This window comes from Phacochoerus africanus, chromosome 1, assembly GCF_016906955.1.
Source record: "Phacochoerus africanus isolate WHEZ1 chromosome 1, ROS_Pafr_v1, whole genome shotgun sequence".
NCBI classification, from domain to species: Eukaryota; Metazoa; Chordata; class Mammalia; order Artiodactyla; family Suidae; genus Phacochoerus; species Phacochoerus africanus.
In genome coordinates this window covers 287,889,851-287,916,341 of record NC_062544.1, presented here as the reverse complement: position 1 = coordinate 287,916,341, position 26,491 = coordinate 287,889,851, and the positions used below count along the sequence as shown (strand labels likewise).

The 26,491-nt window shown below is 58.9% G+C and overlaps 1 protein-coding gene across 2 annotated transcripts in view; it reads right to left on the bottom strand.

The window, feature by feature from the left end:
- The window catches only part of COL18A1 (collagen type XVIII alpha 1 chain), a 75,994-nt gene extending 66,396 nt beyond the window's left edge, over nucleotides 1–9,598 (bottom strand). For both annotated transcript variants that reach the window (XM_047798166.1, XM_047798177.1), the window contains exons 1-2: nucleotides 9,480–9,598; nucleotides 9,284–9,378 (exon numbers count right to left, since the gene is read on the bottom strand). In XM_047798166.1, coding sequence (XP_047654122.1) covers nucleotides 9,284–9,378; nucleotides 9,480–9,490 — 106 coding nt within the window. In that variant the 5' untranslated portion in view covers nucleotides 9,491–9,598. The remainder of the gene's footprint in view (nucleotides 1–9,283; nucleotides 9,379–9,479) is intronic.
- Between the last annotated feature and the right edge of the window lie 16,893 nt (nucleotides 9,599–26,491).

Genomic DNA, 26,491 nt, shown 5'->3' with positions numbered 1-26,491 from the left:
AGACACCGGCGCCAAAGGAGAGGTGACAATACCCTGTCCTTGGAGGCAAAAATGTAGTTCCCACGTCAGGGGCCGCCTCCTGATTGGCCAGCCTGGCCGTTTTCCTAAGTGAGGCCAGCCTGGCCTCCAGCCTCCCGGCGCCCAGGGAACCGAAGGCCCCCAGCAGCTGGGTGGTGGAGGGACACGCACGGTCCGTTCGACAAGCCTTGCGGGCTGTCCACCTGCTCAGCATCCAGTTAGCTTCACTTCACAGAGACCTTCCTGCAATGCCGGGGCGCCGGGCAGAACTGGCGCTTTCTGGGAATGTGCTTTGGCGTCATTTGCCTCCTTCTCCAAAAATAGAACAGAGTGGGTGGCTGTCTGACCTGTGGACCGTAACACCCGCCCCTGCCCTGGGAGGCACCGGGCCCGGCACAGCACCCCCTCCCGTCCCCTCCCCGCAGGCCCCCCCCCGTGCCTGTGGCTCCCACACCCCTGCCCCCTCCGTCTGGCTGCCCTTCTCCTCAGTCCAAGCTCCCCATCCTCTGCTGTGGCCCGAGGCAGCCCTGGCACGGTGGAGCCCTTGGCTGCCCCTGGGGACAAGAGGAGGCCACCCTGGGGGCCTGGGAACAGGTAGCCCTGAGCCGTAGGACCGGCCGCCTAACCTGCCCACAGAGAGGCCATTGCCCAGGGGTGCTGGAGCCCAGGATGGAAAGTCGGCCCCCGGGTTTCGGGGTCCGGAAGGGCATTCCAGGGGCACTGCACGGGGTGGGGGTCCCAAGACCTTCAACCACGTCACGAGAAGCAGCAAATCCTTTAGAAATGAGAGGGTTTACCGCTACCGCGACTCTGCCGCATCCAGGGATCCAACCACACCCTGGACAGTGTCCTGCGGCCACTGGAGCAAAGGGCCACAAAGTCGGGGCTGTAACAGCCCACGTGTGTGCCCGCGTGTGCCCTTCCAGCCCCGGGGTGGGAGTCAGCACGACCGCGTCCTCTCCTTGGTCAGCGTCTAGAAGCCGCCGGCGCCCCTGCCCACAGCCCCTTCCTGCCGGGTCCCGCCTCTGCCTCGACTTGCGCCTCCATCTCCTGGTTCTGGCCTCCCTCCGGCCGCCGTCCACCCCTCATCAGGACCCTAGGATTGCGGTGGGGCCCACCTGGCTGACCCAGCATCCTCTCCCCTGCTCTAGAGCCTTAATCCCCTCCGCGAGGTCCTTCTTACCATGTAAGGCAGCGTCCCCGCGTCTGCAGATCACAAGGCGCCACCAGAAGCAAAGGCAAAGTGGGAGATTTTTGTCTAGGTTCCCAAGCGGGGGGACGTCGGGCGCTTCGAAGCCCAGCTCCCTGTCGGCCGTGTCTCCCTCCCTGCCTCGCTCCCTCTCCTGCCACTGATCGCAGCGGGAGCAGTGGCAGGAGGCAGCCCGGGTCTGTCTCAGGTGTCAGATTTCCCCACAATGACTGTCCGATTGTGTTGTCCGATTTTTCTCTCTGGTCTCCAACCCCCCACGGCTCTTAACTGTTTCCACAAGTAGGGATCTGAAGCGTGACGAGCAATGCTCGCAGGCTCGAGTGGGCTCCGGCTGGGCCTGAGTGCCCTGGGGATGGAGGCTTATTTCGCCAGCAAACAGGAAGGTCCTGGCTGCCCCAAGGACACTGATGAAGTGGCACGGGGGACCAGGCCAAGAAGCAGAGCTCACTGCCAACTCTGCCTGCTGGCATGGGCACGTCACAGCCCCACAGCATGAGGCAGGTCAGCCTCGGGACCGAGGAGATGAGCAACGCGACGGCCAGAAGCTCGAAGCGGGCAGAAGGGCCGGGCCCTGGAGGGGCAACTGGGCTCGGGAAGGGCCGTCCTCATCCCCCGACCCCGGGGATGGAGAGGCCACGGAGCAGGGAGGGCTCGGGCCGGGTGCGGCCACGCCCGGGGAGGCGGGAGGCAGTGCAGTTGAAAGAATTATTTACTGGAGGAAAAGCACCTCCCGGCTCCGTCAATGGGCTGGTTCCACAGGGCACTGATACCCCCACCCCACCCCGTTCCGTCCCGTCCCAGGCCCTTCACCCTCTCCTGGGGGGCTGCCTTTATAGCCCATGGGCCCCGCATGAGGGGAAGGGAGGCCATGGAGGGCGGGGCCTGGTGGCCCTGGGGTGGGGCAGCTGGAGGGGCCTCAGGACCTGGTGGGAGCCCCAAGGTCGGCATTGAGGGAGCCCCCACCCCATTGCTCTGGTCGGAAGGCGGAGACAGGACAGAAGGGACACTGTCTGCCTGGTGTCCTCTTCCCAACAGCAAGCTCCTCCCGAGAGCACCGCCCCAGGCTGAGCCCAGAGTCCCGCGCAGACGGGGCCCGTCCAGGACCCCTGGAACCGCCCTGGCTCACAGAGAACAAGAGGCCCCGTGGAATCAGCGGGAGAGGTTTGCAAAATGCAGCAGCCTTGTAACAAGACCCAACGCGCAGAGGCAGGTCCGTGCTCCCCGGACTCCCCCGCAGGACGCGTGGGTGGGCGTGACCGCGCCGGCAGCGGGCCCAGAACACCGGGAGGGCCTCGGGCCTCGGGAGGGAGTGGGCTGCTTTGTCTCATACAGATGATCATTCCAGCAGGCACGGCCCCGGCCAAGTAAGAAGCCCAGAAACCGCGTCCCTGTCACGTGGACCCACTTCCTGCTCTCCGTGCGCGCCAGGCCCTCCTTCCAGCCCGGCTCCGGCGGCTGGCTCGGGCCGTTCCCGACATGGTGTCCCCAGAGGCCAACGAGGGGCTGTCAGGACGCACCCCACTGCCCCGCAGGAAGGTCCTGTTCAGTCCCACAGAGGCCCACTGCCCTCCCCAATGCACAGACCACAGGCAGGGGCTCCGAGAGGGTGCGTAACCTGCCCAAGGTCGCACAGCCCGTGGAAGCAGAGCTGGAGCAAGAACCTGGAGGCCAGGCTCTCAACGCTCACAGGAGACAGGGTCACATCCACGACCGCAACGTGCCGGCCAGACCGCGCCACGATGCAGCGACTCCATACGTGTTTTCTACAAGAACCAGCCCCAACCCCACACCCACCCAGCCGAGTAAAGGAGGTACGGCTGGGGGAGCACATGGCCTCGCACAGCCCCCTCGGGGAATTCTCCCCACCCCCCAGCACCCCGGGGGCGCAGAGGAGCCTCCCCCCCGCTCCTGAGCCCCGACCTTCAGGTGCGCCCCACCTCTGATGAAACAGGCCGTGACAGTGAGGGGAAAAGACACTCACTCCCTGCTTTAAAAAATTCAACATCCCCAAGTAAGCCTGCCTACAAACTAGAACAGACGCCCCCCTCGAGGTGACACAGTGGGCAGACGTGACGACGGCGAAGACAGTGCTGGGACAGGGGCGGTCCTCAGAGCGACGGGAGACCACGGGCTGACCGAGGAAAACCGCGCCACCGAAAACCGACGGCGCGGACGCCCAGATGGCGCTGCTTGTCTCTCAGGTCAGCGGGGCTTTGAGAGCAACTGCCCCGCCTGGCGGACTGGGCGGAAGAGCTGCGCGAAGCTGCTGTCCATCTGGAGGGAGGCCCAGGCCCTCCCAGAGGTCCCAACCACAGCCCCTGCCCCAACCCGCCCACGCGGCCCCCGCTCTGGCCGAGGGGCCTCCCGAGGCCGGGACCCCAGGCCCCAGCGTGGAGACAGGGCCTGGCTGCCCCCAGTCACCCCTCAACCAGGGACACGCCCCCGTCACCCTCCTGGTCACAGCCAGCAGGCTGCACACACAAAAAGCACTCAAAAATGACTCAGGAATGAGGAAGGCAATGGGCCAGAGGCCAGGTGGCTGGGCTCCCCCCTCCCCCGGCCACTGCTCGAAACCTCGCAGGCCCCGCCTGAGACCCTGGCTTCCTGACCACCTGCCTGGTCCGCAACAAGGGAGCTCAGCCGGTACCCGTCCTCCCCACGCCTGTCCGGCCGCCGGCCCACTGGGAGCCCTATGTCCCTGCTGGGTCCCCAGAGGGTCCTGGAACATTGCCCTCCTCCCCTCCCACAGCCCCGCCCTCCCCGCAGCCCAGGGCGGGGCCAAAGCCCCTCCCGTCAAAGCCACAGTATCTGGATTCCTTGGAGATGGAGTCCCCAGGTGGCCCCAACAGAAACGTGGAGAAGAGCTGTCCCTGCACCCGGGGGGCCATGGGGCCTCTGACCCAGGTCCCCGCAGCGTTGCATCCAACCTCCTGCTCTCCTGGCAGCTGGAACGTCCTGGGGCAAGAGACCCTCACTCCCCACCCCCTGCGCCCCGTGGGCGCAGGTGCAGCTTTGCTGGGACGTGCCCTCCAGGCTACTGCTTTCTCCTCAGGTCAAGTGTCCCCAGAGCAGAAGGCCGGTCCCCCACTCACGGAGACCAGCCCCCACCAGCTGGTTCTGTGCAAATGGGAGACCCAACTGCCAGAGCCTGGTACTATCTCCAGAATTTCTGAGCTTGGATTCAAACCAAGGAGGCCCGTCTGTGCCCGGTTCTGAATCCACTCGAAAGAGCAGTACAAAAAAGAGTGCTGCAGACCAAAGTTAAAAGGACGGCTGCACAAAGAAAAATTAATGAATAAGACGTGATCTCTGCGGGTGTTCAGTCCGGGCTCATGAAAACCGCCCAAACCAATCCGCCGACAGCACGCGGCCTCTGCGGTTCACACCCAGGCTCCGCCACTGAAAGCCACCACCGGCTCTCCCCCCAGCCCTCACCCCGTCACCTGGCAGTCCCGTTCCCAGCTTTTGCTCTGGTCTCACATCCTTTTCGAGGAAGCACCCTGTAAATGTCAATGTCAACTCTGACCCACGGCCCGGGCCCGGGGCAGCGGGACCAACCGCAGAGCACACACCCCCCCCCCCCCGTCTTCCAGAAACCAGGGCTGGCCCAGAGCCCCATCTGCCACCCCAGGTCTGCGCTGGGTGCCCCGCCCTGTCCTGCTGGCTTTGGCACAGGGGGTCGGCCCTGGAGCGACCCTGTCTGCGGCACGGATTTCCAGAAAGATGCGCGGCCTGGGAGCAGGCCCTCCTGGCAGGGGCCGTCCCTGAAGGCAGCTGGGACCCGTGTCGGGGCTTGCCTCCTGCCGGCCGGTGGGGGCTGGGGCCGACGCGCCCCTGCAGGCAGCGGGCGGGCGGAGCACAGACACGGCCCCGCGGCCTCCAAATTTCGTCTGACTCAGCGCAGCCGTGATCTAACGCTCCTCCTGAGAGCCGTGCTGCGCGGCCCAGACCCCGGATCCCAAACGGGCCGGCCCGCATCCCTCCGCCACACCCCACCGGCGCCGGCGCTGCTGGGGAGCAGGGCCCAAGGGCTCCCTGCACGCGCACGTCCCGTCCGTCTGCTCGACGCAGTGAACCCCACGCGGTCACAGGCGCGTGTGGAGACATGTGTGCCATCAACACCAGGCACTTCATGTACGGGAAACTGTGTGGAGCTCTGGGCACCCAGGCCAAGGAGGAGCCGCTACCCAGGTCAGAGGGAGCCCACCACCCCCACCAGGCCAGCGTCCACCCCCCAATGCCGGGGTCAGAGGGAGCCCCCAGGCCAGCGTCCACCCCCCCAATGCCGGGGTCAGAGGGAGCCCCCAGGCCAGTGCCCACCCGCCCAGTGCCAGGGTCAGAGGGAGCTCCCAGGCCAGCGCCCACCCCCACAATGCCAGAGTCAGAGGGAGCTCCCCTGGCCAGCACCCACCCCCCAATGCCGGGGTCAGAGGGAGCCCCCAGGCCAGGGCCCACCCCCCCCAATGCCGGGGTCAGAGGGAGCCCCCAGGCCAGGGCCCACCGCCCAGTGCCAGGGTCAGAGGGAGCTCCCAGGCCAGAGCCCACCCCCCCAGTGCCGGAGTCAGAGGGAGTCCCCTGGCCAGTGCCCACACCCCTCAATGGCCAGTCTTCGAGGGTGGCGCAAGGTGGGGACTCGGAGACCCAGGGTTCTGGGAGAGGAGCTGGGCCTGGCAGACGGCTCGCCCCAGCCCCTCGCCCCAGCCCCTCAGCCGTCGGGTGGGAGGTGGGAGGAGCCACATGAGCTGGCAGAGCTGCGGGGGCCCCAAGGTCACCGCAGACACCACCCCTCAACGGTTCCCACTGTCTTCCTGGGCCGCTGCTGTCAAACCACCAAATACCATCATCTTAGGAGCACAGCAAACACGTATTTTAATTTTCCCAATAACGTGACCCCGCCTTGCCAACAGCATCAGGTTTCAGGTAGTGTCACGTGTCTCCTGCAGCACATCCACCTACCGCGACACCAGTCAGCTCCGCTCGGCCAGCGGGGTTCTGGGGGGGAGGCCTCCGTCTCACGGCTTTCTCTCCGGTGACCGATAACCCACGGCCTCCAAGCGGAGCTGAGATTCGAGTGACCGCTGAGCCCCGGCCCTCACGGGCACCTGGGGGTCCCCGCCTGGACCAGGGCTGCATGGCGGCGAGAAGGCGAGTGTGCACACATGAGGCAGCACGTGGGAGCCTGTATTCTGAGGGTGAGGCAGGGCAGGGGGCCAGGCTCTCAGGCCCCCCCAGCTCTGGACAGAGTCGGTTTCTCTCCTTCTAGGTTTCCTTGCAGGGACTTTCCCCTCCTCCTCCCTTTAAAGGAAACCAGAAGAGCCTTGAAAAACAAGTTTTGCTGAAATTCAAAACTGTCTTAGAGGTCCTGCTCCTGAACCCTGGAGCCTCGACAGCTGCCCCTAGAAAGACGCCCACTCGACAAGAGCTTGTCCCCCAGCCGAGGCCCCTCCCCCGGGGAGCCCTGGGAAGGGACAGACACCCCCAGGCCTTGGCTATGGCTCGGACAAGCCCCCCCCCCCAAGGCAGACGGGCCCTGCACCAGGAGGTCCCAGTGGGGACGGAGGGACCCGCGGGGCGGGGTGGGGGCTGACCCGGCCTGAGGCCGAGGTCACGGGTGGGCGAGGCCAGAGGCAAGACTGGAAGCCTAGGCTCCTGCTGTGGCCCAGGCACCTTGCAAATGCCCACTGGCCTGCCGCAGGCGGCGGCTTTGGCAGTGTGAACCGCCCCTCCACCAGGAGGGGGGCCGCGGGCAGCCCTGAGCCTCTGGGCTCACGAGGCCCGGCTCAGCCAGGGTCTCTGGTTACGGCAGAGCACGCGCCACCCCGGAGCATCCGAACCCCAGCGGTCAGGCCTTAAACACAAAGGCAAAGACTTTGAGTCAGTGCAGCACAGACACGGATGTGGAAAAACGCCTTGCTGGGGGTCAAAAAATGTGCAAATCGGCCAAAGGGGCTTAAGCCCTTGATTCCCAGGGGTCATTAGAAAGGGTCTCCAGGACACACGGAGCTCCTGCTAAGTCAGGATTTCACACCCACGTGCTCGTCTCCGACCGAGTCTGGTGGGGCAATTATGACCCCATCCCAAGGGGCCGTGGTCCCAGCAGGGAGCGAAGGCGGCGTCCTCCCAGCGCAGGGGGAGGGGCGGCGGCCCACGATCCCGCTGAGCCCACTTCCTGCTTCAACCTCCAGGGAACAGCGAGAGCCGAATTCCATCAGGCACCCAGGAAAGGGCCTCCTTTCTTCCAGGGGGCCAGCGACTCCAGCAAACCCCCACCGCAGCCACGTGGCAGGACGGAAGATAAAACACTCCACGACTCGAGCTGTCACTGCCCCACCTGCTGCCTGGGGAGTCTGCACGAACTTGAACCCTAAGAGATTTCATCTTACCAAAACTCCCTGGCAAACCATTTTAGTTTTCTTCTCTGAGGCTGGAAGTCAGCCCCCATCACTCCTTCACCTTGAGCCCCGTCTCAGAAGCCGGGGTGCAGAGGCTCCACGCTTTCCCGACAAGACATGATTATAAAAGAGGCTTCGGGCTCACAGATTCCTGCACATGGAGCCCAGGTCTGTGCCCTGTGGGTGCAGCCGTCTGCAGGGCGGCCCCTGAAGCCATCGCTAATGAAGTGGGCCTGGCGGTCATAAGAACCCCAGGAACCCAGGGGACAGCAGAACCCGCCCAACCCTGAATGTCCCCAGGCTTAACACAAACACATGAGGAATTATCTGCTCCTCTACAAACAGGGGCTTTCAGCAGATCTATTTATGAGGTAGTTACTTTTTAAAAGGTCTGTGCTGCTATTTAACCTGGTGGCTAAGCCGACTGGAACCAGGACACAAATTATCCCTCTCTCCCTAGAGCCACTTCCTCCAGGCATGTCCCCCCTTTCCCGCCAGCTGTGCCAAGCAGGTGTGTGGCTGCTGGGGTGACCACATCAACATTCATTCTGGCCGCGAGGAGCTGGCTGCCTGAGGCAAATGTCACAGCTCCGCCGGGCACAAATCACCCCGCTCCTTGGGGGCAGCGGCTACCCCTCTCGGCTCTGGCATCCGGTGCCAGCCCCTCCCGGGCCTTTGTTGGGCCTGTTGGTAAGACTGAGCAGCCGCGTGGTTAGGAACCGGGTCCCAGCAGCTGGTGGCACGAGGGGAGTTTTAAACGCGAGGCCGGAGCGGCCCTCCGGAGCACAGTCTGCGGTCCACGCGGGAAAAGCGGCCAGCGGCGCCGGCCAAACAACGGACGTCTGCGCATTGTTCTCCCCGCTGCGCGCAGCGCTTGGCCGCATCAAAGGGAACCGCGCGCAACCCGACACCGAGGCGGGTGAGGGGACAGAGGCCTGGCGACCGGGGCGGCGCACAAAAGCAGGCTCTGGGGAAACCTGGGCAGCTTTGCCTCAACAGGTTGGAAACTACACGGCTGCGCTGGCCCTGAACTGTCCTCCCCGGAGACCTGGCGGACTTCACGCGCGGTCACGTCCGGGCTCAAAGGCGCGATCCACTGCGGCCGCTCAGCGCTGGGAGGAAAGAAGCCGACGGCTGTGACACAGGCCGGGGGTGGGGGTGGGGGGCGCGGCAGTGGATGCCCGGGCGTCTCGGAGCCACCGCGCGTGTAGCAGCCGCCACCACGACCTCAGCCTCGGGGCCTCGCTGGCCCTCCCTCAGCCGGCAACTTTGTCCGCCGAGAGCACCAACTTCCGCACGGAGCTGCCGAAGTTGGGTCGCGACACGAGGGACTCAGGACACCGCCGGCCCGCACCATCCCCAGCCCGGCCCGCTCCCCGGGCCCCGCGGCGCGCCCAGGTGGCGCGAACCCCTGAATCGAGGAATGAATGGCCGTCGCGGGACACTCGGGACAGGCAGCCCCAGCTCGACGTCGTCCCCCCTCTGACCACCGCCCGCGGGCCACCTGCGCGCGTGGTTGGAGCCTGGGCCGACTCTCGGGACCAAAGCCGAGACGGGCTGGGGAGAGGCCGTCGTCCCCTGGGACTGGCGGGAGACCCGTACGAAGGGCGGCCGGAGTCGGGCGGGCCTGGCGCAAGCACGCTTGCGTCTCCGCTGGTCTTACCTGGCTCTGCGGACGCCGCGCGGACTCCGAGCAGCACGATCAGGGCGGCGAGCAAGTCCCGGAGGCGCCGCCGCCGCGGCTGCAGCCGAGGCCACCTGCGGGCACAGAGCACAAGTTAGAGCGCTGCGTGCGCCTGCGTTCCCCGCCGGTGCGACCCCGCTGCCCGCGCCCGTCCGCGGCCCGGCGCGGCCCGCACCTCGGCGCCATGCTCGGCGGGCCGGACGGACTGTGCCGCGGGATGCTGCGCCCTCCGCCGCGGTGCACCCGCTCGGCCAGCCGGGCTCTGGCCGCAGCCGGGGCCAGGCGGGGAGGCGGGGGGGCGGGCGGGGGCGGGGCTGATCGGGGGGGCGGGGCGAGCGGGCCAGGGGCTCGGGGGCGGGGCGGGGCGGGGCGAGGGGCGGGGCCAGGGCTCTGGGCGGGAAGGGGGCCGGGCAGGGGGCAGGGCCCCGCGCGGAGCAGGCTGCGGGGGCCGGGCGGGGCGCGCCGCGTCGGGCCCGGAGCGCCGCTTCCAGGCTGCGCAGAGCGAGGGCGGACCCGGAACCCGGTCACCGGCTGCTCCCCAGGTTCTAGCACCGCTGCGCTGCAGCCGCGTTTCAGTCCCCAGGCAGCATGGCCCGCCCGCCGCCCGGGCTCGGGAGGAGCTGCTCCCTGCGGGTCCCCAAGGCAGCACGTGGGGTCGGTGCTGCAACCCCAAGCAAGGTCCAGGTACACGCAGTGCGTCCAGTCCGGCGTTTATCTGGAAGGTGACCCTATCCAGGGGATTCGTCCTCAGGCCCCGAGTCTGATAAGGGCCGCGGGAAGGCGGGCGATTTGAACAAAGACGTTCCTCCTGGGCGCGCTGGCCCGTGGTGGCTGCCTCTCAGGCCTTGGCTTCTCCCCCAGCTTGGGGACCAGGATGCCTGCTCTTTCCATGCCCCTGGCAAGGCTCCCTGTAGACAGGCCTACACCCCACGAAGCCTGCCCCCAAGACCTGGCCCAGGAGGCCCCCTCCCGCTGCCGGAGGCCCGGCTGCCCCTCATCGGAGCCTTCCAGGCCCACTGCAGCGCTGGGAGTTCTTTCTGGGCATTCCCCTTTCCTCCAGCCAGGGCTCCCCCACCCTGCCTAACCGCAGGCCCCAGCTCCTTCCTCCAGGCTGTGAAAGGGGTCCTGTCCTCAGACCACCCACAGGCCTCTCCAGGCAAGCGGAGCCCCTCACATTCTCTGGCCGTAGACTGGAATTCTCGGACCTGGTCCACTCACGCTTCGCACAACGCGGCGTCCCCGTGCCCTCGCCCTCGGCTCAGAAACTCTGCTAGAGGCTCCGGATTCCGGGATTCACCTCTTCTTCCCCACTGCCGCCTGCTGATCCGGGTTCATCTCCTGCCTGGCCCCTGAGCAGTGTCTACAGTGTAGAACCTGCCCATTCAGGCCTCTCCGCACACTCTCCTACCGGCTCCCCAGCCATCGTGGTGGGCGCTCCCCGAGGCACCACTGACCACACACTCTCCCAGCCTGGAGACCAGCCCCTGGCCTGGCTCAGCCCTTCCACACACCTCTCCCGTGTACCCATATGCTCCTCCACCTCCTGGGGCCCCAGCCAGCGCTTCTGCTGGACCCTCCTGACAGCGGGCCCCACACCTCCCTCTGCCCCTGCGGGCTATCCACAACCCACACCACCACCGAGGGGCCTGCCAGGATTCCCCCCCATCACATCCCCCCAGCCCTGTCTGCCTTAGTCTTCAAACGCTGGGCCGATGCTGCCCAGCACCCCGGGCCCTGGGCCCGGTCTTGCTGTGTCTGTCCATCTGCTCCCTCCTTCCTCAGCAGCTGCCTTTGAACCTGCGTCCTTCTCCAGGTCAGGTGAAAAGGGTGTCCATGGCCAGAGTTCCCACTGTGGCTCAGCAGAAATGAACCCGACCAGTATCCAGGACGATGTGGGTTCGATCCCTGGCCTTGCTCAGTGGGTAAAGGATCCGGTGTTGCCGTGAGCTGTGGTCTAGGTCACAGAAGCACCTCGGATCCCACTTTGCTGTGGCTGTGGCGTAGGCCTGTGGCTGCAGCTCCTATTCAACCCCTAGCCTGGAAATCTCCATCTGCCCCAAGTGTGGCCCCAAAAGGCCAAAAAGAAAAGAAAAGAAAAGGAGGTTCGTGGTCCACAGTGAGGAAAGCCACTTAAGGGATTGCGGCCACAGTGTTTTGAAATGAAAGAGAATAGCACTGAATAGAAATGAAATTTTGCGTTGCATGTGTTGGGGGAGCAGTGGCGTCCTGTGCTGTGTGTCTGTCCATGGTGTGTCCAAGAGAGTGCGTGAATCTGTGTGTGCAGAATCTGTGCCGTTCCTGTGACCGTGTGTGGTGTGTGCATGTGTATCTGTGGTGTCATGACCGCATGGCACTGAGGTTTGCTCATCCTTGCAGGACAAAGCAGCCAACCCCCTGAACCGGGGCTGGCGTGAAGAAAGTACAGCGTTCACTGTCGCAGGCACCAAGCAAGGAGGACAGGCAGCGCTCTCGCAAAAGACCCAAACTCCCTGATGGCTTTCCGGGAAGACAACCTGTGGGCTAAGGTCGCAGCTGGTGGACTTTCTTCGGAATGGTTGGTGCTGAGGTCATTCTTAGAAAATCTTCCTGTTTCAGGAATCTTAATCACCCGTGTTCTGGTTCCAACCAGCCTGGGGTCTGCGAGCCAGCCATCAGCCTGTTGTCACCACCCTCGCGTGGGTGGGGGTCTGGTTTCTGCAGAACAGCTCGGAGATAAGCGGGGAGCGTTGTGTGTCTCCGGAGGGGGCCAGGACCGGATTACGGCTGCCTATTGTTCACGCTATCAGCGCCTGGTGGGCTGCTCTTGCTTTGTTCTGCCCTCTCTCACTGCTCTAATTGTTAACTTCTTGTGCCTCTTTGGAACTCAGGGATGGGCTAGGAGGTCACAGCTTTTCTCCAAACAGGAAGGGGGCCAGGGAGAAGCCTTTGGACCTGGGGGGCCCTGCAGGGTCCTGTTTGGTTTCAGTGCATTCCTGCACCTGTGTGTGTGGTGTGACCATGTGTGTGACAGGCATGTGCTGGCTCCTGACAACATCCCTTCTTTGGCTCGTGGCCCCTCCGTCCAGCTGTCCCTGGGGCCCTGTGCAGGTGGAAGAATCTGATGTTTGGGGGGCTCTTTGACCTCCTCCATCTCACCGGCCCTCCAGGCGTGTCCTGCTTCCACCCACCCCACCAGGCCTGACTGGGGTTCTGGGAGGCAGAGGCCGGAGCAGGGATGCTGATGCTATGTCCCTGCCCCGCGGGTCTGGGGTTTACCTCCTCTGTCCTCGCTCCAGTTGAAAGCCTCCCCTGCCCCCCAGCAGGGCTGAGCCCACCTTTGTGGGCTTTGCACGAAGAGATGGCTTCAAGGACTCTGTGTAATGAACAGTGCTACGTTGGCGTGCCCGCTGTGTCTCAGCAGCTTAAGAACCTGGCTGGTATCCCAACCGTCTCCACAGCCATGGGTCTCACAGCTTGTATCCATGAGGATGCCGGTTTGATCCCGGGCCTCGATGAGCAGGTTAAGGATCCAGCATTGCTGTGGCTGCAGTGTAGGCCGGCAGCTGCAGCTCCAATTCGACCTCTAGCCCGGGAACTTCCATATGCTGCAGGTGCGGCCTTAAAAAGAAAAAGGAAGAAAAGTGCCACAACAACAAAAAATACAAAACCAAGACTTTTGACTCTGAAATGCTTATGACTGCTGAGCTTACAGCTGTGAAAAAGTGTATTTTGTGCCTTTTTTTACTGAATGTCTTATCACAGACTCATTGCTGTGTGGCGCCACAAGCCCCATGGCTCTTTCGTCCTTTTCTTCCTAGAGTTTCATTTTTCCCTTTCTATACACAAGTTTGCTGTGTGATGACTGCAAAAAAAAAAAAAAAACCAACTAAAGACAAGCAGGAATTCCCTGGTGGCTCAGCGGGTTAAGGATCTGTGGCGCGAGTTGCTGCTGTGGCACAGGTTTGAGCCCTGGCCCAGGCACTTCCTCAAGTTGTGGGCACAGATGAGAAAGAGAGAGAAACTGGCCCAAAGGATGTTCAGGTTCTCGTGAACTGGAAAATATTTGCTATGAAGGTGTCTGGCACCGTTAGGTAAACTTTGTTGATCTAATGAATATAGACGTGTCCCTAGAGCCGTCAGCCCTAAGCACCATACTTTTAAAACTAAAGACTCAAGCAAAGAAAAATCAGCCTCAGATACCACTGGGTGGCCCTGGGCTGTGCCCCACAACACTAGGACCCCAGCAGGGGTGCCCAGGCACAGATAGGTGCAGGGACCCCCGCGCTCCAGGAGAGACAGACCCAAATCAAATGCCCCAAGGAAAGAGCCCAGCTGGGTGGGGGCCTTGGAGCGCAGGCCGGGCAGCAGGAGGGGGCTGGGGCACGTGGCGCGTTTGTGCGGTGAGAGGAGTTCCAGAGAACTCGGGGAACAGCCTGAGCGGGGGCTCTGGCCTCTTTCTTCTGTCCCTTCTGTTCTTTCTCAACCGTCTCCATGGCTGTGGGTCCCACGGCTCCTTCCGCAGGGAGAAGTGACAGATGGATGACCCAACGTGCTGGGCTCGGCCCCTTGGTGAAGCCCAGGGCTGGGGTCTCCCTGCCACCCAGCCAGCGGTGACCAGGAGGCAGGCCCAGGGTGCATGATTGACCTCCACCCACCCACAGGGGCCACGGCCTTCGCTTGTGTTTTAAACCCAGCGGGGTTTTCCTAAAGTACCCGGGACCCCCGAAGTCGGGGGCGGGGTCGTGGGCGTATCCTGGGTGGAAGTTGTGGGCTTGTGCAGGGAATGGGGGGCGCACAGGACAGGGGCCGCACGGCCAGGTGCCCCGGGTGAGGCCAGGGCCAAGGAGAGGCCAGGGCATCCGACCTCTGCCCAGGCTGTTCCCGTCCCCCCCTCCACCTTCCGCACCGCACCAGGGCTTGCTCTGCTACAAAAGGAACTTTTCATCAGAAAAGGATGTGGTAGGTGGAGGGGCCGTGAAAAGCACAGTGGGTATCTGGCTGCACACGCTCGCACACCGCAGGTCCCAGGCCTGGTCCCTCCACCGCGTCAGAGCAGCGGAGGCCTGAGGCTGCGTGGGCCCCCATCCCCGGACCTGCCTCTGGTGTCCCTTGGGCTCTGCCCACCCCACTTCCCACTACCTGAGTGAGGGTCTGTATTTGTTGGTTCTGAGCTTGCTGGCCGCGCAGCAGCCGCTCCTGGTTCAGGCAGCCCAGAGCGGGAGCTTTATCTCTTCTGTGTTGGCACCTGCAGCTCCTGGGTGGCGGCCGCCTGCCTCTGGGGGCTGCTCCATAATCACCTGTGGAAATTGCCACCGACTCTGGCAGCCTGCGGATCCCAACCCGCCCTCCGCCCCGCCGGGATGTCAGCCTCCAGCCGCAGCCCAAACACAGCGGCAGGACAGACCAAGGAGCCGTCCCCGCGGCGGGCTTGTCTGTCAGCGCAGAATTTGGAAGCAGCGGGCGAAAGATGTACAGGAGGTGGAATATTATGTCCCCACAAAGAATCCACGTCCCACAGCGCGAGTGCCCGCGGTGACACGGCAGGAAATACCCTTGCTCGGGGAGCGGGGGGGGGGGGGGGGGGGGCTGTTAGGAGCGACGGGCAAAGGTCCGCAGCAGAAGCTCACATGCTTTCCCGGGCTGCCGCTTCCTCGGTTCACGACTGCGCGGAAACGCCTCCACTCGCGTTGAGTCACGGGGGGAAGGGAGGGCTCCCCGAGGTCTCAAGGGCATCGTCTAACCGCCCAGAACATTCTCTGTCTTGAGGACCCGCCGCGTCCCCAGAGACGCGCATCAAGGTGAAGGAAACGCATGTGGGCAACTCACGGGGGAAGGAAGCCGCCTGGCAGCCTTCCCGCCCCGACGGCCCACCCCAACCCCTTCCTTCCCCGCGGCAGCGGCGAGGACGCCGCCCCCTTCGCACAGGGACTCGACGTGGCGCGCCCGCCCCCGCGCCCGGGCGGACAGACGCCTCCGCTCCGCAAACCAAGCCCCAGCCACGGCCACGCGCGCCCCCAGCGCCGCCGGCCGCCCGGGTCTGTTCGGTTCCAGGTCAGCAGTAGTGCACTTCCAGCCCGGACTCCCCCCCTGACCCCACTCAGCCAGGGTGGCCTTTTGTCTTCCCCCCACGGCCCCACCGTCCGTGCGCGCAGACCCCAGCCTGACGGCCGGGCCAGAGCACCCACCACCCAGCAGCCGCCCAGCTCCCCCCCACCCCCCGGCTCGTTTGCTTGTCTGAGGAGCCTTCCCTGCGCATCTGCCCGCTCTGTGGTCTGTTTGCTTGTTCAGGCATTTGCTTGTGGCCTCCCCACTTCTTTCCAGGATTCAGCACCCCCCCCACCACACAGACACACCCCATTAACACCCCTGCCCCCTCATACCCCCCACCCCCCCACCACAGCACACACACACACACCTCCACCCCCCACCCATCATAGCACACACACACACCCACACACCCCTCCACCCACCTCCCATCCCTCCACCCCCACACCCCCACACACTCCCTCCCACCGGCGTCTTTGCTTTGATCACCGCAGAACAGAAGGAAGGAAGGCATCTTTCAGCGAGGCGAGCGTTTCAAAGGCTTCTTCTCAAGAGTGACCCTGGAGCCCCAGGTGGAACCTGCAGGGTGGGACCGACGTGAACCCAACGCAGCAGCCACGTTCCAGCGGCCCCGCTCTCGCCCTTCCTCACCCCAGTCGGACGGAGAGCTCGTGCAAGATGTACGACCAGCTCAGTGACAGCAAAACCCCCAAATGTTACGAACAGCCCCCCACCCCGCCCTGAACTCCCGTCTCCTGCCAGGTCTGTCCCGTCACTGTCCCACTTCTGCATTTTATCACCTGCTGCTCTAGAAAGGCAGAACGTTGCCTTGTGAAATTTTAAGAACATCTGCGAGCTGATGCTCATGGTTCTAACCCTGGCTTTATCACATGCCAGCTCTTTCCACCCCAGCGAGTCCGCGTGGGCTCAGTGACAACAGCCCGTGTGCTCCATGGAGACCCTTACTCAGCGGACCCCCCATTACCGAGACTTAAGCTGTTTTGTCATTTGCTTAAAATAATGTACTGCCGGAGTTCCCGTCGTGGCGCAGTGGTTAATGAATCCGACTAGGAACCATGAGGTTGCGGGTTCGGTCCCTGCCCTTGCTCAGTGGGTTAACGATCCGGTGTTGCCGTGAGCTGTGGTGTAGGTTGCAGACGCGGCTCGGATCCCGAGTTGCTCTGGCTCTGGCGTAGGCCAGCGGCTACAGGTCCAATTCGACCCCTAGCCTGGGAATCTCCATATGCCGCGGGAGCGGCCCAAGAAATAGCAAAAAAAAAAAAAAAAAGACAAAAAAAAGAAAATAATGTACTGCCTTGAAACCAGGTGGAAACAGTGAAACAGAATCAAGTGGGTAAGGCCAAGAAGGAGAAGCACAGGAGGAGTTCCCATTGTGGCACGGCAGAAACGAATCCGACTAGGAACCTGTGAGGTTGTAGGTTTGATCCCCGGCCTCGCTCAGTGGATTAAGGATCTGGCGTGGCTGTGAGCTGTGGTGTAGGTCGCAGGCATGGCTCCAATCCTGTGTTGCTGTGTCTGTAGTGTAGACCAGCAGTTGTAGCTCTGATTCAACCCCTGGCCCGGGAACCTCCATATGCTGCAGGTGCAGCCCTAAAAAAAAGGAAAAAAAAAAAAAGAAAGAAAGAAAAAAGAAGAAAAGCACAGTAACCAGCTGGAGGATGGTTTTGATGAGCTGGTCCATAAACTCAGTGCAGCCAAGGAAAGAATCCTTGCGTCTGAAAGTAGCTCCACAGGGATTATCCAGATGGAAACACAGAGAGACAAAGGACTGAAGAAAGAAGGCCTGTGCGTCCCAGAGCTTGGGACAGTGTCAGCCTAGTGTCCACAAACCGGAATCCCAGGAAGAGAGGGAGGGAGGGGCCGAGGAAATACCGGAAGAAAAGCAGCCAAACGTTTCCCAAGATTAATGACAGACCCCAAACCATAGACCCAAGAAGCACAGAGCGAGGACATCAGGATAAATACCCCAGAGTCAGCCAGACAAACGGACCAAACAACCAACCCCAAGCACACAACATCCCCAAGCTGCTGAGGAAAAAAACAACTCTTAAGGCAGAGGAAAAAAAAAGATGCGCTACGTACAGAGAAACAAAGAGAAGAGTTATAGCGGAATTCCCATCAGAAACTAGGCAAGCCGGATGCCGATGAAGTGATGTCTTTACAGGCCTGAAAAGAAAAGATGTGGTTTTTTAAATTTTATTACACTAAGAACAAGGGCTAATTCAGAGTTCTATACCAGTGGAAACAGCTTTTTAAAACTAAAGATTAAAAAAAGACTATCTCGGGACAAGAACTACTGGAGGGGATTGCCGGCATCCTTGCTCTACAGGCACTGATGAATGGTGGTCATCAGCCAGAAGGAGGCTGAGGGAGGTCCCCTCGTGGCTCAGCAGTAATGATCCGACTGGCACCCGTGAGGACGTGGGTTCAATCCCTGGCCTCGCTCCGTGGGTTAAGGACCTGGTGTTGCCGTGAGCTGTGGTGTAAGTTGCAGACTCGGCTTGGATCTGGTTGCTGTGGCCGTGGTGTAGGCTGGCAGCTGCAGCTCCAGTTTGACCCCTAGCCTGGGAACTTCCGTGTACCACGTGTGCGGCTCTAAAAAGACACACGAACACGAAAAAAGAATATGATCTCTTCACGAAAAAATAGAGTACAAAATTGTAAGAAACGAAGCTAAGATAAACTCCCCCCCCCTTACTTCTTTATTTTATTTTATTTTACTTGTTTCTTTTTAAGGCCACACCCTTAGCATCAGGAAGGATGGGCGGAAGGAATTAGGAGAACCTCTCTGAAAAGTCCTTACACGGAATGTGAAGTGGCCGAGGGCTGGTTGAAGGTGGGCTCTGATGAACTTAACACTGATTGGTAAGCCCTAGGAGAGCCACCGACTGTCTTTTAAAGATGTGAAGGTGATAAGTCAAGAGGACATACAACAGAATCACCGAAAATGCTCAATTCACCAAAAGAAGGGAAAAAGGAGTAAAAGAAACCCCAAAAGAGACATCCAGTACATTCTAATTTTAATCCCGTCGCCAACGATCACATGAAAGTGAGGCGTCTCAACACACCAGTTAAAAGGTAGAGACGGTCAGACTGGATTTTAAACGACCCGTTTCACGTGTGCAATAATCCACGTCGAAACAAAGACCTGTAGGTTTCGGGCGTGAGGATGAGGGCACCTGGCTGGTCACGCGCCCAAATGAATCAGAGCAGCCGCCTTGACTCGACAGACTTGAGGAGAAGGAGTAAGACCACCAATGAAGGCTGCCTCAAGTGACGGCGAAGGGGCGGGCTCTCCGAGAGGGTGTCCAGCTCACAGGTGAGCATCAGGCCTCAAACCACGGGCCTCGGAATGTATGACGCGAAACCTGCCGGGACGGGAAAGAGAAATCCAGCCCCATCTGCAGGTGGCACAGACCACTCTCCTCTCAGCGGTCGTTAGAACAAGAGCCAGGAGGAGCCAAGGGGGCACAGAAGACGTGCCGTCCGCTGCTCGACCTCACTGAGGGGCACTGAGCCCTCCACCTGGCAGCACGCTTTAAGAAGGTGGCATTCGTCTCCAGTGTACGCGGACGGTCACCAAGACAGACCACGTTCTGGCCGTGAAATATACATTAACACATTAAAAAACTATCAATCATAGTCAGCGTGCTTTCAGAGCACAACCGAACAAGAAATCAAAAAGAGATATCCGTGAAGTGCCAAAAAATCTTTGGAAATTTTAAGCAACACATGTCTGGACAAAGCACAAGTCCAAGAGGAATCTCAGGGAAATGTAAAAAATTTTTTGAATTAATTGAAAGGGAAAACACAAGGATGGATTCGCAATGAGGTGCTGTTGTGCAGCACGGGGAACTATGTCCAGCCACTTGTGGTGGAACGTGATGAAGGTATCGCGAGAAAAAGAACGTGTATTTATATACGTGTGACTGGGTCACTTTGCTGTACAGCAGAAATTGAGAGAACATTGTAAGTCAACTGTACTCTAATTTAAAAACTGTAGTCTTCATAATGAGCTTTAGGGTGTGTAGGCTACATGTGAGCGCGATTGAGGGAATAAGGATGGCGGGGGGACGTGGGGGAAGCTGTGGCTGATGGAAGTGCCCCAACACTGGATTTTGGTGACAGCCGCACAACTGTAGACTCACCAACCAAAAGTCATTGAATTGTCCGTTCACTTACAGTGGCTGAAAGTTACCATGTGTACATTGTACCTCAAAAAGTCTATTTAAAAAAAAAAAGATGCAAAAGAAGAATGACAACTTTCTCTTAACCGCTCCTTACAAAAAATAAGGAAATGGAACCACAACATGTCAAAATTGGTGGGAAGAAGCTTAGCAACGCTGAGTGGGAAATATGCTCGTGTTTCTAAATGCTCCTGTTAGAGGAGGAGAAATGTCTCAAAGACGTGACCTTGGCTTCCCTGCACAAAGTTAAAAGAGGGGTAAGAGCAAATTGAGTACAAGGGAAGTAGAAGCAATGAAACAGTACAGATCAGGACAGAAGGCAGCGAAGTAAAAAACAAATCATAGAGGAAATTATTGAAACCCCACACTGGCCTTTTCTGTTTATCCGCTTTTTTCAGAAACGCTAGCCAAACTGGTCAAGAAAAAAGAGTGTTGCTGTACGTTGCCAACATCAGGAGTGAAAGGGTGACCTCACTACAGGTCCTGCAGGCTTTGAGAAGATAGTGAAGGAATATCGCAAACAACTTTATTCTAGCTGATATCGTCTAAGCTTGGACACGGAGTGCAAATTCCTTAAAAGACACAGATTGTCCAAACTCACATGAGAAGAAAATTTAGAAATCCAAACAGCTCTGTATCTGCTGAAGAAATGGGATCCGTAACTTAAAAACATTCCTAGAGAGAAAACTCCTAGCCAAATAGCTTCATTGGTGAATATTGTAAAATATCTCTTGAAGAAGTAATTGTAAATCTATACAAACTTTTTCATAAAACCAAGGAGGGACTACTTCTCAACTCATTCATGAGGCATGTGACTCTGGTATCAGACAAAAACCCCACCAGAAAACTACAGACCAATACCCTTTATGAATGCATATGGAAAAATCCTTACCCACATGTTCGCAAATAAAACAGCAACATATAAAAAAGGATAAAGACAGTATATTGTGGTCATACAGGATTCATTCCAGGAATGCAAGGTTGGCTTAATATTTAAAAACCAATGTAATCTACTGCATTAATAGAATAATGGAGAAAGATCATAGCATTTCCCTAAATTCATGAATATAACAAAATTAAGCAACCATCTACTCTAAAAATTTCAGCGAACTAAAAATAGGAGGCAACTTCCTCATCCTGAAAAGGGGCATTCACGAAAAGTCTATAGATATCATGATACTTCATATTGAAAAACTGACTGCTTTGTCCCTAAGACAAGAGCAAAATATAGAGGTTACTCTCATCATTTCCATTCAGCATTGTTCTGGAGCTCTTAGACAGGAAGGCCTTCGTCAAGAGAAAGAAAGAAAGGGTGTACAGATGGGGAAGGAGGAAATAAAAGTGCCTATTCATACATGAGCTGGATCGTACATGGAAGGTCCCAAGGAATCTACATATAAGTTACTAGAGGTAATAAGTGAGTTGAGCAATGTCACAGGATGTAAAGGCAACACAGAAATTGATTGCATTTCTATTTTAACACAGAATTGAAAACTGAGATTTAGAACAGCACGTTCACAGTAGCACCCAATCATGAACTACCCAGGGATACATTCAATAAAATACATGCAAGATTTATATGCTAAAACTATGAAACATCACTAAGAGATATTAAAGAGGTTCCAAATAAGAAGATAGGCCTTGAGTTTGCATCAGAAGCCTCAATATCGTTAAGATATCGATTCTCCCTAAAGGGATCTGTGGATGGATATGGCACAGTGCCAAGCTAAATTCCAGGAGGCCTTTTGGGCAACATTATAAAATTTGCATTAAAATGCCAAGGACCAAGAACAGTCACAACAATGTCAAAACAAGTTGGAAAACGTACCTTACCTGATTTTCAACAAATTATTTAAAGCTACAGTAATCAAAACAGTACAGTACTGGCAAAAGGATGGACATATTGATCAATAGAACAGAACAGAGAATCAAGAAATAGATCCAGAAGTTCCCTCGTGGCTCATCTGGTTAAGGATCTGGGATTGTCATTGCTGTGGCTCAGGTCACTGCTAGGGCTTCAGTTTGAACCCTGGCCCAGGAACTTCTGCATGCTGCAGGCATAGCCAGAAGGAAGGAAGGGAAGGAAGGAAGGAAGAGAAAGAAAGAGGAGGGAAGGAAGGAAGGAAGAAAGAAAGGGAAAGAAAGAGGAGGGAAGGAAGGAAGGAAGAAAGAAAGGGAAAGAAAGAGGAGGGAAGGAAGGAATAGATTCATGTGTATTACGATTCATTGATTTTTGGCAAAGGTGCCTAATCTTCTTCTATGACTGCCTCGCCCACCAAGTGACAGCTCAGTTGTGAGAATGCCAGATCCACATGGTGAATGAAGCCTCCCAGCTTAAGAGCCCCGTATCCCAGATATAATTCAAGAGGACTGACACAACTTCCATCAAGAAATACATGCAGTCACATGTCGGGCATTGAGGGGAGTTTGTGTCAGTTGCAAACACACATGTGTGTACACACAAGCTGAAGTTGCAGCTCCTTTGTAAATGCAGAATCCCAAACGAAGTCGTCTGTGCATTTAATGAACACTAGCTTATTTCAGGAATGCGAGGATAGATCAACATCAGCACACATATTACAACGTGTCTCTGGTAGGTCAAAAGGCACAAGGCCTGTGACTCTGAATAAATCCCAAGATGTTTAATAACATTCGATACCTGGTGACAAAACTGCTCATGCTATGGGGCAAAACAGACTTTTTCATTAAATGCTGTCTCTCAGGTATCTAAAATTAACTGTGACATGTTACACATTCCTTTATTATTATTATTATTGTTATTATTATTATTATTATTTGTCTTTTTAGGGCAGCACCCATGGCATATGGAGGTTTCCAGGCTAGGAGGGGTCTAATCAGAGCTACAGCGGCTCAGGATCCAAGTCACATCTTCCACCTACACCACAGCTCACGGCAATACAGGACTCTTAACCCACTGAGCAAGGTCAAAGATCGAACCCATGTCCTCATGGATACCACTCAGATTTGCTACTGCTGAGCCACAATGGGAACTCCTATGCATTCCTTTAAAAATCATTTTTAAAAGATAATCATTTGATGAGAATAAACATCTGCCTATTCTTGAGTTCCTGGACAATGTGATAGGGCAAGAAAAGAATGAGTAAATATTGGAATTGAGCATCTGCAGATGACAGCATGTTCTTTTAGGAATTCCAAGAGAAATCATTCAGAGAACTGCAGAGACATTAGAATAAATAAAAGTTGAAAATGGTAGTTTGAGATGAGGTAAACTTAAAAACACACCAGTTTTCTTAGAAGTCAGTGATAATCCATTTAATCACGAGGTGAAGGAAAGCTTTCATGATAGTGACAAACACATAAAATGCCTAGCAGCGAACTTAGTAAGGCACATACACTTAATTACAATGCTCAGGGTCTATCAGGGGATTGAAAAACAGCGCTCAGTGAAGGGGAGGCCCCTCCAGACTCTTGGAACAGGACAGCCTAATGGTCAGGGGTAGTTCAAGGGCCCCGTTGCCACAGTTGATCGGGTCAGTAACACACCCTGTTACCACCTTCCATGCTTCCCTGCTCCCCACCCCCACCCCCACCCCACCCCTGCTCCCAGATCACAGTTCCCATAAAGCGCCTGCACTTAACCTTCGAATCAGGTTCTGTTTTCAGGGGAACCAGCTAGGACATCCAATGACTTCATGGCTAAGGATTCACACGGAGGGTCCGTAGAACAGAGAGGCGAGAGCTCATGGCTGAGCCAGCCTGGCCCATGTCTGCTGTCCAGCGTGGACCTTGCAAGCCTTTCTCCCACTTCGTGCTCATAATCCTTGTCCACAAAGTGGCGGTAATAATAGCATTTGCCTCCTGTGCCTGGTGAGGACCCAGAGGGACAATCATGGGGTGTGGAAGCTGAGGGGGCAGAAGGTATGTGGGAGGGCGTTTCATCCCCTTTCAGGGAGGGATTCCCGTGGGAGAGACTCCCCAAGGACCCGTGCTGGGGAGGGCAGGGGGGAAGCCAGGCCGAGGTCTGAGCCCCGTACCTGAGCCCCCACCCCATGGCCAACTGTGGCACTCAGCCCATCCTTGTCTGAATTCGCTCTTTTTCCAAGACGCTCCTCTCCTGGTGCTCCTGTCTTGGGGGGCAGTGCCCCCTTGGCCATGCAGCAGTGCCACAGCTCCCGTCTCTCTCCCCTGCCTCCAACCCAGCTCTATCGCTTTGTCTCCTGGCCTCTCCCCAGCCAGTCCACCTGCATCTCAGTCTCCACCACTACCACTCTAGTCTAAACCAGGATGCTCAGAGAGCCATTCCGTTGTCTCTTCCAATCCTGTCTGGCCTCCAGCTTGGAGAGAGGGACAGCTTCAGTGCTGCTGCGGCTGCTGCGTCTCCATCCCTGCACCCTTGGTGCCACGCCTGCCGACCTCAGTCCAGTTCCCTGCTGACCTCCACAGGTGCCTCTCGGGCCTGCTTTCCCTCCCCCTCTGCCGGGATGCCCACCCTCTCTCCAGGGCTGCTCAGGTCTCGACCGCGAGCTCCTCAGTCTCCCTCATCCTAACTTGGACACAGCCCTGTACCCCCAGGCCTTGGCACGTGCCAGCCTTTCTCAGCTGTCCCCAGGCACGGGAGCCATTCTTGCCTTCTCTCCCAGCTTCACCCACTGTTTGGTGCCTGGATCTCACTCCTGAGTCGTGGATGCTGGAGAAACGCATGGAAGGTGCTTTCTCACGGTTCTTTCACGTTTGACGGCATATCTGAGTGACAGCCTGGCTTGGGTTGGGCGTGTTTTGAATCCAGCATGTACTTAGGATCTGGCCTCACGGGCGAGCCTTCCCGTGAGCACGGCCTCCTGCTGAGGGTTCTCGCAGAGCCAGCACCCTGCGCCCCTGCATATCCGCCAGGGCAGCTCTCCGGCGCTCCCCACGGTCACCAGGACTGTCCCTGCTCTTCAGCCACACTCCCCAGCCGCACACTGGCTCAGAGGTGTCCATACCCGCGGGATGACCTGCGCTCTGGGTGCAGAGGTGGCTGGATGGGGAGGACCCCCCCCCCAGGGCCCTGAGAACCGGCGCTGACTCACCATGTCCCCAGGGCCGCCGTCCAGCCACCAGGACAGCCGTGAAGGAGCAGGGCCGGGGCATGAGAGAAGGGGACACAGCGGGGACTGTGGCCCCGGTTTCGTTCTTCCCACTCACCCCCGTGGCTGAGCACCACGTCCACCGGAGGCCCTGGGCTTCTCCCCTCAAGAATCCTCTTCCTGGCTGGCAGGGCTCAGCGAGCCCCTTGTAAGGGCGGCAGCAGGATGCCCGGGCACTTGCATCCAGGGCCACAACTCCCCTTCTCCCCCTCAGCAGCCCCACCCAGCTGGTCCCACCGCCTTCCTGTGGCAGAAATGCCCACCCGGACACAGGGGCGCCGGCTCCGAAGGGCAGCTCACCTGTCACCTCTGTCCAGCGAAGCCTAGCGGGAGGCAGCTCCGAGGAGGAGACGCCACGATGGCCACCAGCCCTGACTCTCCCCAAGACCCTCTGCCCGGCTTTCCGTCCTGGCTCCGGGCCCCTCCGCATCTGTGACCTGGGAAATTTCCTGACTTCTGAGTTTCCTCATCTGGGCAAGGGAGCAGGGGACTCCTCCTGGGAGAGCAGTGACCGGCGGGGCGAGAAGGCAGTGCGGACACAGAGCCGAAAACACCTGCAATCCCCAGGGGCTGGGGCTGTTGTTCTCTCTAACTAGGCCTTTTAGCCACGCCCGAGTCTATGCGAATGAAGACTCTGGGGACCCAGGAGTCCTTCGGGGTTCAGGGGCACCTTTCAGCCTCAGCCCTCAGCCCAGGGAGGGGAGGGGGGCTGGAGGGTACGTGAATCAGCAAAGGCCCAGGATTTAATCAAAGGTCCTGTGCTCTGGGCCTTCCACAGCGCCCGCATGGAAGAGCTTAGAATTCAGAGAGCATCTGGCAGGTGAAGGTGCCCTGCGGGGAGGGTGCTGCGCCCACTCCACGGGAGTCGGAACCCCTGCCAGACTCCCTGTGGCCTCTCGGTCTGCTGTTCGCTTATATCCTTGGTGCTTAACCAGTAATGAGGGGAGCTCCTTCCTGAGCTCCATCAGAGCCTTTTTAGCAAATTATTGACATGAGAGCTTCATGGGAACCTCTGATCCGCAGCCAAGTTGGACAGAAGCGTGGGTGCCCGGGGACCCCATGTGGTGACTGGTGTCTGGGTCGGGGGCGGTCTTGAGGGGCTGAGTGCTTAGGCTGTGGGATCTGCACAAACCCTGGGAGTGTCACCAGGGCCTGGTGTGCAAACCCACATATCTGGTGTGAGGAGGGAGATGCGTGGAGAGGAATGGTTTTCCTTTCCATCTTTGCAGGGGCGGGGGGGCGGGGAGCAGACCCCAGAGGCTGCCCTTGCCTGGCCCGAGGCCGCGTGTCCTGCCTGACAGCTCAGGGGAGGTCGGGCTGCAGCCCACAGAGGCTGCAAGTGTTTTGAGGCTGTGAGTATTTTGAGGGACTGGTAGGAGACCGTTTGGGGGTGCTTGGCTGGGCTGGGGGTCTAGGAAGGACGGGGTGCCATGAACTTTGGCAAAGGCTATCTCGATGGGAGGGCCGGGTACCGGCTGGACGGGTGTGTGTCGTGGGCTCGAAGGGGAGCCTGCAGAGGCCGGGGCAGCCTGGGAGCTCAGCCGTGCTCAGGGCTGGTTGGCGTGTGGTCAGGACCAGGGAACAGGCTGAGAGCCCAACGCTGAGCGGGGCAGTTGGGGAGCAGGTGGGAGGGCAGGAAAGGGGGCAGACCCCCCAAGTGCAGTGGGGCTCATGGTCAACTGAGTGGCTGTGAGACGTGGCGCTGCCTGGTGAGGGGACATTCAGGCTCGGGGGCAGCAGGGCCCTGGAAGCCCATAGGAGGCCAGGTTGGTGAGTGAATGGGTGAAGCCCCTGGAACTGAAGTGGCAGGAGAGAATCCAGCTGCTCCGCGTCCTTCCTTCCCAACC